Source organism: Marmota marmota, unplaced genomic scaffold (genome assembly GCF_001458135.2).
Source record: "Marmota marmota marmota unplaced genomic scaffold, marMar, whole genome shotgun sequence".
Taxonomy (NCBI): domain Eukaryota; kingdom Metazoa; phylum Chordata; class Mammalia; order Rodentia; family Sciuridae; genus Marmota; species Marmota marmota.
This window is the reverse complement of record NW_025999985.1, coordinates 540,619-550,667: the sequence shown is the minus strand read 5'-3', so window position 1 is coordinate 550,667 and position 10,049 is coordinate 540,619. Positions and strand designations below refer to the sequence as shown.

General features: G+C 43.7%; 1 protein-coding gene across 1 annotated transcript; it reads left to right on the top strand.

Annotated features, from left to right (window-relative positions):
* Nucleotides 1-2,683: 2,683 nt before the first annotated feature.
* Nucleotides 2,684-3,625, top strand: LOC107160745 (vomeronasal type-1 receptor 4-like). The gene has a single exon (XM_015507378.2). It carries the CDS (start codon nucleotides 2,684-2,686, stop codon nucleotides 3,623-3,625), a length of 942 nt encoding a protein of 313 aa, XP_015362864.1.
* Nucleotides 3,626-10,049: the final 6,424 nt, after the last annotated feature.

The window sequence follows — 10,049 nt, the reverse complement described above, 5'->3', positions numbered from 1 at the left end:
GGCCACACATGTTGCTGCTGCTGCACCGTGGAGGGCAGGTGCTTCAGGCAGCTCTGGTTAAGCATCTCATCTTAAGCCTCTCTTAAGCCTCTCCAGGTGCACCATCTCCTTCAAGACTCCATGAACACTAGTGCACAACGCCCTGGGAGCAGGCTGCAGCATACCCCAGGCCTCAGAACTGAAATCCAGGTCCTTCCTAGAGCTGGAGGCAGGTTCCCTGTTCCTAAGTCTCCACCCTCTTTTGCCCCCACTTAATGCCCCTCAGCAGATGCTCCATGTAACCCATCCTGTTGGCCACTCTCAGACCGAGCCATCCTAGTGAAAACACCCATCACCAAGGGATGGTGTGATGATAGCATCAGATGTCACAATCAGGAGCACTCACCCTGGTTGTGATCTGCATCCCCACACACCAGCCTGCCTGGAGATGAGGCCACAAGGGCACCAAATAGACCTGGATCCAGGTCTGACCCTCTCCCCAAAGAGGACTGTGATGGAGAAGGAGGGGAGAAAGAAGGCAGAATTAATAAGATTAGGGGTCAAGAAATCAGGGAAACCTGGAGTCCAGTGAGACACAAAAACCCTCTGTAAGTCCCACATAGATCAGATCTCACTATTTTCTGATCCTTTCTTAGGAGACCTTGTCAGTGTCCAGGGATCATGAAAAAAATAATAATAGCCCAACCCAAACTCAACAGTTATTTTGAAGTTACTAACAAGGAACTCATAATTGCCTTATTAATTAGCAAGCGTGAAGAGTTTTTCAGCAATTTCCTGGGCTCCCCAGGCCTGCACTGTCAATGCCTCTCCAGGTGAAGTGGTAATTGTGCCCTGAGGGGAAGAGGAGTCACACAGACCTTTATCTCAGGGTCCAGCTGCTTTCCTCCCTCCATCCTGGCAGTCAAGATCTCACAATGAGCCCACCACCTTGCACACAGGAAACACGGTGAGTATATTCAATTTCAGTCTTTTGTTTCAGAAGAGATAGTAAACAATTAATCTGAGGATGTGCTGATGTCTGCAGAAACATCCTTCTGGGGTAAAAACAGATTTGGTGGAAAGGTAGACAAGAGAGATGAACAATTTCTTCACTATGATTTCAGTAGTGTCCCTGAACTGATGCCAACTCCACAGGGTTTTTGAAATTATTTAATTAAATAATCACGGAGGAGGTTTATGGGTGGGTAATATCATCAACAGTGAATTCTGTTGTAGAAGGGGCTTGAGTACAGTAGTTAGCAACTAATATGCTCTTCACTTTAGAAAATCATAGAATGTAATTTGAACTGCTATGATATCTGTGTGTATAAAGTCTTCATACGGAGAGTAGGAGAGAAAAGATGAACTGTGAGGATCACCTAATCCTGTGCAGAAACCCAGACCTGGGAGTGTTTCTAGAATAAAAGATTTTTTTCCCAACCCTACATTGCAATCCATCTACCAGTAACTGAAATATCTCCTCTGAATCCCTGCACAGCGATGGCTGGGGTAATACCTCCCCTTCTAGTCACACAGGGAATGTAACATTATAACGATGAGAACTGGACCATGCTAGTCAGAACAAAACAACTACTGGTAAATTCTCTGGTTTAATAATATTTCAACATTAATTACAATCTCAGGACACTTTCTTTTTTATTTCAGTTCTTTCAGTGCAGCAGAATTCCCATGCTCCAGTTTCTACTGACATATCTCTTGTATGGATTTCCTCCACAAATCCTCCTTTATTACTAAGAGTTTCACCAATGTCACTATCAATGCACAGAACTTTTAGTCTGAAATCTGTGAGAACTTCATTTTTGTCTTATTTGTCATATATTAGTATATCATGTGCCATTGTTTAGGAACAAAGTAATATTTTTTGAACAATTCTCTAATAGATTCCACTATTTTTTATTCCTGGAATGACAAATAAAAAGTCCAGTGGCCCATTTTCAGAATACAGTGTTAGGCTTTAAAAGTAAAGTGACTTGGTTTATAAGAAAGTAAACTGGCAGGAGAACACAGTGGAAAGTCACAAACAAAAGACACAAGAGTGCAAAAATTGGTGTGTTGGTGCTATTTAATAGGCATTTGTTTTCTAAGACCAAAGAAACATTTTTTGTAATTATACAAAAATATTGTATAATAAAAAACTATTACACAAAGGCCATTGCTTATCTTCAAAGTTTAAGTCAGAAATCAAATGAGATCAGGTTTGTTGTGTATGATGTGGATGGTAACTGAAGTTCTTTAGTCAACATGACTACCATATATCAGTTCATTCTGAAATACTAAATGCTAAATTCTTTTTGTGCATTTGCTCCACTTTTTCTTGCTTCTCTCAGTTTATTGTGTCCTGATCATCAAGGCTCATTTTCCCACAAAGCATATGGTTAATTCTCCCAGTCAACATGTGCACATTGAGGTCTTTCAATCCCACAGGTGCATGCAATGAATGATTTTTGGAAATGAAACTTTCATTTTCATTTCCAACAAATTATTTTAACATGGGGATCTCACTATGTTGCTCAGGCTGGATTCAAATTTGTGAGTTCCAGTGATTCTCTTACATCAGGCCTACAGGTAGCAAGTGGATACAGGTGCTCACCACTGTGTTTGAGTACAGCTATTATTAATGAGTCATTTTTCTCAGAGAAATGACTGATGCCATAATGTAAAGAACATTGGGCTGAATGAAAGAATGGTCCCCATGAATGTGGCAATAGGACTGATGCTTTTATCACAGAATGTTGTTGGAATTCTAGGAAATTTACCTGTGCTTTATTATCATTTGGCGCTTTCCTGCAATGGGTGCACATTGAGGTCCACAAATGTCATTCTCAGGCACCTAATGATAGCCAACACCTTGGACATTCTGGCTACAGGAATTCCCCAGACAATGACTGCTTTGGGGTTGAAATATTTCCTCAGTGATTTTTCATGCAAAGTTATTTTGTACATGCAGCGAGTGGGCAGGAGTCTGTCCATTGCCATCACCTGTCTCTTGAGCATCTTCCAGAACATCACCATCAGCCCCGTGAATTCCTGTTGGAAAGATCTCAAAGAAAAAGTTTCAAAGTACATTGGCTTCTCCATTTTCCTCTGCTGGATCATGTACATGACAGTGAATTCCATTTTTCCTCTCTATATACATAGCAAATGGAACAGTGTAAACACAACAGAGAAAAGAGATTATGGGTACTGTTCTTCTGTAGATCATGACAGAATCACAGATTTATTATATGCAGCATTGTTTGTATTTCCTGAGATTGTCTTTTCCGTGCCCATGATCTGGTCCAGTGGCTCCATGGTTCTCCTTCTGTACAGGCACAAGCAGAGGGTTCAGCACATTCACAGCATCAAAGGTTCCCCCAGATCCTGCCTTGAGTCCAGAGCCACCCAGAGAATCCTTGTCCTGGTGGGCACCTTTGTGATTTTCCACACCCTATCTTCCCTATTACATCTTTATATTGCTCTGTTTTCCAAACCTGTTTGGTGGGTGGTGAACACCAATGACCTGATTTCACTGTGTTTTCCCACTGTCAGCCCCTTTCTTCTCATGAGCCGAAAATTCACTGTATCCAAACTATTCAGGCTCTGTTTGGTCTGCATAAAAATTTTAAAATCCTGTTGGGTGCTGTGAAAAACACCTATTATCCCCCAAACTTTGGAGACCCAGAGAGGAGGATCACCAATGAAAGGCTAGCCTCAACAATGTAATCTCCTGTCTCAAAAATGAAAAATAATAAATGCTTCAGATGAATCTCAGGGGCAAAGCCATGCTGGTCTCCATTGCCAGTTCCAAATACAATTAAAATTGCCTAATTGTATCAAAAAATTACATCAGTTGCATGTTTTTGCACAAATGTTTAAGTGTTTTATTGTTCTTTACACTAAAAACATCTGTATAGAAGTGGATGGAAGTGTCACTTGTCTTTCTATTGCAAACCCTAAAGAGCACTGTGGTCCTTAGCTGGCTGACTGTGGGACCCACATGGCCATGGTGGAGGGGAACAGAGCTGGTGGTCCTCACCCTATGCACAGCATGCTGTAGACAGCCATCCTAGTTCCTGTTCCTGGAGGCGCATGGAATGGATAAGTTCCCCAGCCCCTTCCAGATCAGTTGAATCACATGGTTGACCAAGTGCTGCACTCCTGGAAACATTGTCAGTAGTAAATGCAGTGCAGAAATGAAATGAAGAAAATTTTTTCAGGGGCAAGGAACAGGCAGGCTTATTCAGAATTCTCCTGAAAGGGTTTGATTTCCTGTGTGCAGGGATCCTTGGGTGGGATGCAAACTCCTTTCCTCTGCAGCATCCACCTGGGCCACTCCACACCACCCAGACTGCAGTTGGCCCAGTGGCTCCAGAGCTGCCTGGAGCAAAATACTACTGCTATGAGGTGCCTCAAGGAAGAAAGGGCCTCGTTTCTCATCAAGGAATCACACTTCTTCTGATGGGTTTTATACAACAGTAGCAGTATAATCTCACACGTTCACATTTTGCTAAAAATATACACAGGTACGTTGAAATACAGATGGTCACATCCTCACCTACACTTCCCCCCACCCCTTGGAATCTAAGAATTGGACTCAGTGGCACTTAAACACACAGCCACGTCCCTAGCACTTAGTTACTTTTTAAATTTTTTACACAGTGTCTCACTGAGTTGCTGAAGGCCTTGATAAGTTGCTGAGGCTGGCTTTGAACTTGGCATCCTCCTGCCTCAGCTGCCACTGGGTTTACAGGCATACACCACCACACCTGGCCTCACCTTCAATCTTAAAATGCAGCACTAACCCCTCTCTAAATCACAATACCTTTATGTATTGGGGCGGGTTTGTGTTCCTATGACAACCAATTCATTTGTAAATAATGGAGTTGCTGGTGCAGGTAGGGACACAGGAAAGGTCAGAGCAGGTCCCCTAGGTGGAGAACTGAGCTCAGAGCAGTACTGTTTGAATGACAGTCCAGTGGGGACCATTTACTGTCATCTCAGGGCAAAATGCCACATCTTCCCAGGGCCAAATATTCCTGAGTACCAGCATGAGGATCAGGCCACCCATTCCCACAGGTCAACTAGTGGCACACAGTGGAAAATACCTTTCCTGTGTCACTTCAGGCTGTCCCTGGAGGGCAGATACACTTGTGTGGACTCACTGTCCACCTGTCCTGACATCTAAGTTAGGGTTGTGCTGGTTGGTGACTACCGCTGTACTGCACAGGTCCACTGCAGCTGGAAGGTGGCATTGTCTTGGACTGGCATTTGCTCTGTGGCCAAAGCTGTGCAGGGTGCTGGTCCTGGCCGTCCTGGAGCTGCTAAGGGATGTAGGGATGTGTGATGATGTTTTTGTGTGTGTGTGTGGGGGGGGGCACATAGGGTAGTGGTTAACAATGTTATCAGGGAAGTGCCCATTTACAGCACCTGCTGATTACTTTTATCCTGAATGCGGTTGGGAGAGCTTCCCAGCTTGACACAATTTTATTATTATTATTATTATTATTTTAGTTGTAGGTGGACACAATATTTTTTTTTATTTATTTATTTGTTTGTTTGTTTATTTATTTATTTTTTAACATGATGCCAGGGATCGATCTCAGTGCCATATACATGCCAGGTAAGCTCTCTACCACTGGGCCACAATCCAAGCCCTTGACACACTTTTGAGACTCTGGCTAGAGGATGATCATTTCCTTTCCTTGAGCAACTGATTAAGTCCACATTTAAGCAACATCTCTAACTGGGCTCTCATGCTCATGGCTATTAGTCTACTGACCAAATTTCCCAAGAGCCAGGTACAGACAACTAGGAAGGGTCCCTCAATTCCTGATCCCATGAAATTATTCCAACCAGTCACTGCACACAGCGCCTGGGAGCCCTGACAATCCCACCTCCTCACTAAAGCCATCCCACTGGCTGCTACCTGGTCTCCAAGAGCATCTCCTGTGTGGCCCACCTGACCTCTGCTCTCATTTGCAGCTGTACATGGAGAAGATTTCTGCAGTTCTTCTGTCCATGTTCAGTGTGTTTGTCTTTCCATCCAAATAGTCTTTAAATCAAGGAAAACCTATTCAATTTTCCCCCTGGGTCTTTTATCCCTGGCGACATTAACTTCCCTGGAAGTTTTCCACCGCTGTCTTTCAGACACTTGAGCTCATGGTCCCCACCTCCCCACCATATCCTTTGTCCCCAGGACTGCTGCACCCATAGGATCTGAGACCCCAACTGTCTCATCCCCTTAATTTTTGTGCACACTTTGCTCTTTGGTTCCTTAAACCCCCCACTGCACTCAAGATGCACCAGCCCCTGTAGCCCATGTGTCCTTTCTTCCACAGCCATGTCCCTATTACTGTACTCTCCACAGTGCCCAGCCACGAGCCCCCACAACTCATCTAACCTGTAGGACTTCCATTCGCTCTCACAGAGGAACTCAGCTGAACCTGACTCAGGTCAGTTCTCTCACCACCCCCCATCATCAGCAAACACCAGAGCACACTCAAATGCCACATGTGTGAAATGTTGTCCTGGAGGGCTACAGGGGACGTGGAAGGAATGTAAAGAGCAGATGTGATGACCCTCCTGCTGACATCCACAGGCCTGGAGAAAATGTCACAGTAGTCCACCTCACACTTTAAATATTGACCTTTCTGCTCTGCCACTGTGCCTTATTTTAAAATAGGCTTCTCTCTCTTCCTCTCTCTCTCCTCTCCCTCTCCATATCCTCAGGAAACAGGGTTACCTTTCTCCCACACTAAGCCAAGTTATCCGTCTTGCAGCACACAACCACAATGGAAACCAAGCAATTCAGTCTTCAGGGATGGGCCAGAAGTTCTATGGAATGGCTATCTCCCAAGTTAACAAGTGAATCTCACACACACGCTCCTCAGGGAGCACTAGAATGAATTTCTTCTTTAAAAACTTCCTGTTGTTCCTGAGGAATAGAATCCCAGCCTCTGGGACAGAAGTTCTGCTTCTCCTTGGATAGTAAAGCAATAACATTTTACCTTTTTCTCAAAATGATATCCTAATTTTTACAATGCTACAGTGACAAGCACCAAATTTTGATAACAATAAGGACAGTTTTTTTTAAATATATTCCTGATACACTCAGAGGAAATGAGTGAGTGATTGTGTGACAGAGGGGAACATGACAGTTGTGTTGGTGACAGCATTGTGAGATTGTGTGAAGGTGAGAGTGTGGAAAAGAGTATATGCAGCTACATGTGTAGTATGGTTGAGTAGGATCATGTATATTTGTGGGGACAGGTGCATGGAGTACTATATATGTAGCATACATTCAGGGCATCTGAGTGGCAAACCACTCCCCCATGCTAGGTGTGTAAGTGGCAAACCACTTACCCTGTAGGCACAGCCCTGGGCGTGAGGCCATGTGTTGCAGTCCCTGGGCTTGCTCCATGGACCACTCCTCGAATGGTCACTGCAGGGACATTGGCCAGAAATTGTATTGGTGGCTGCTTTTAATCTGCTTAGCTTGTAATCTGAGTATACATATAGTAACTGTGCAATAAAATCAGACCTGCTTCCGGCTTGGTCTCCAGAGGTCTTGATTAGTGACTCCACAGCCACACTCTCCCTACCCTGTTCTGTGAACCTCCTCGCTGGGCGAGAGAGAGCCCATGGATATACTCTGTGGTGAAATATACATATGAGTGTTTGAATACAGGGGATGTGTCTGTGTGTGGGGAGTGTGATGTCACAATATGGCTCTAGTCCTTCACTTGCAAATAGATTACATAGCAAAGAATTGGACAACCCCAAAACGATGTTGATAGATCAAAGAAGAAAATGAGTCATTAAGATAATTAAAACATTTTGCAATGAATGTGACAAATTCATAGAATGGAGTTCTTCATTCTTACATGCATTTCTGCCCCTAATTGAATCCTCCAAATGCTAAGCATACTCAGATGACCTGACTTCTCCCTTCTCTAATGTCCTAAAACCTCAGAAAAGAATGGAGAGTGGACATAGGTCAATTTTGCAAGTGTCAAAGAATTGATTATTGACCATTACATTTTACAGTTCTGCACTGCATATCCAGTGCACATCCCTTCAATCTTTCAAGTAGTTTCTACAGTTTCCTCCTAGAAGCCTCAGAACACAACCGTAAGTATGCATTTATCACTGGGAATTTGGATTCCAGCTGATAAGGGTAAGTGTGGTGTTACTGTATGTTCTATGCTACATCCTCCTGCTCTGAATCCAAAGTGCAGCTACTAGAAAGTGTCAGAGTGAGCTCCAGGGAGTGGGAATAGGCATGGTCCACACATCTCACACTATAATTAGAATTCTGGGCATGCTCCTTCGCCTCCTAGACTGCACTGAACACAGGGTGAAGCATATTATGTTTGAATATGTGATGTCCCCAAAGGCTCATGTGTGAGACAATGCAGAAGGTCCATAAGGGAAATGATCAGATGATGAGTTATAACCAAGCCAGTGGATTAAGACACTTTAATGTATTAATAAAGTGGTAACTATAGGCAGGTAGGGTGAGGCTGGAAGAAGTGGGTCCCTAAAGGTGCACCTTTGAGGTTTGTATTATCCCTGGTGAGCAGAGTGCTCTCCCCCCACCTCTCTCTCCTCCTCCTTGTGACGTTTTGAGCTGCTATAATCTGTTGTGCTTCTGCCATGATGTTCTGCTCAACTGAGGCCCAGAACTGTGGAGCTGGTGACAATGGCCTATCCCTCCAAAATTGTGAGCCAAAATAAACTTTCCTTCTCTAAGTTGTTCTCCTTGAGTCTTTTTATTACAGTGATGCAAAGGTGACTAAAATCCTATGGCCTATGGACCACTAGACTGATTCTGAAACACCTGACTATAGTCACTTCATAGTTGTTCTCTTTAAAGTAGCTTCAAGACCATTTGAGCTTTTACATTGAAGCATTACTCAAACATTTATGGAAGAAATTTCATTTATATCCTTACAGAATTGACAGTATATGTTCACTGACTGCTTCTAGGAAAAATCCCAAATTTTTATAATATGGAAATAATTATGATATTTTTCTGCAGAACAGTGTCTGTAGCCGTTCATGAGTTGCATATTGGTCACTGTGCATAGAAGCCTAGTGGGTAGAGACATGTGGTGTCTGGCAATGAAAACTTGACACACTTCCTCTGGTCAACTACCCAGGGGACAATGAGACTCTCTATTCCACTCTGATGTGGCCTACACAGCACCTGAGATGGTGTGACCTGCCAAGATGTGTGGGAGGCCATCCTTGCACATGATTTGAGTTATCTCCCTGGCTGGGTGAGAGGCGCTTACGCACAGCTGTGTCAGAGCTTTCCCCACCCTTCTCAGGTCCGAGGGCTTGTTCAAGCAGAGGCATGTCTGGCCACTGCCCTGAAGACACAATCGTGGCCCCTGACCTTGGGATGCTGCCCCCCTTAACCTTCATTGGATGGGATTTTCCCCAGAATTTTTTGTTCTCCAATAAAAGTTCACTCCCTGGCATGTGTTCTCTCTCTCTCTCTCTCTCTCTCTCTCTCTCTCTCTCTCTCTCTCTTTCTCTCTCTCTCTTGCTAGCTTCTTCAGTAAACCTCACTACCACAATAGGTGGCTGGAGGCTGAAGCAAGGAAGAGCCATCCTGGATCTGATTTAAAGGTAATTAGAGTTTTGTCTCTTTAATTTAAAACTCCCTATTGTTTTCTCACGTCTTGAACCTCATTCATGAAGCCGGCTCGAGTCGAGGGCTAAAAAGATGTCAATCAACCTGATGACTGCAAGACATCACAAAACAAGACTCTGCCCTTGAATCCTTATCGCTGCCTTTGATGTACCCCCTTAGATAAACCAACAGAGCCTTCTTTTCCTTATCTAGTTCCAGAGCCCATGGACTATATCTATCAGGGGCTTTGCCTATTGGGAATATATTTCTGAGTATTTTTATTTTGCCACTCATTAATTATTTGAGACTTTATGTTTTAAGAATTTTAGAATCCTCTGGGCAGAAAGAAGAACCACCAATGACACACTGGCCATCAACCCTTGAGAGAACAGTGTGATGAGATCACACATCACGATATGTACTATATAGT

Bases quoted from the DNA above. Each gene is read 5' to 3' on its own strand.
- LOC107160745 (XM_015507378.2), top strand. From the start codon at position 2,684: ATGGTCCCCATGAATGTGGCAATAGGACTGATGCTTTTATCACAGAAT.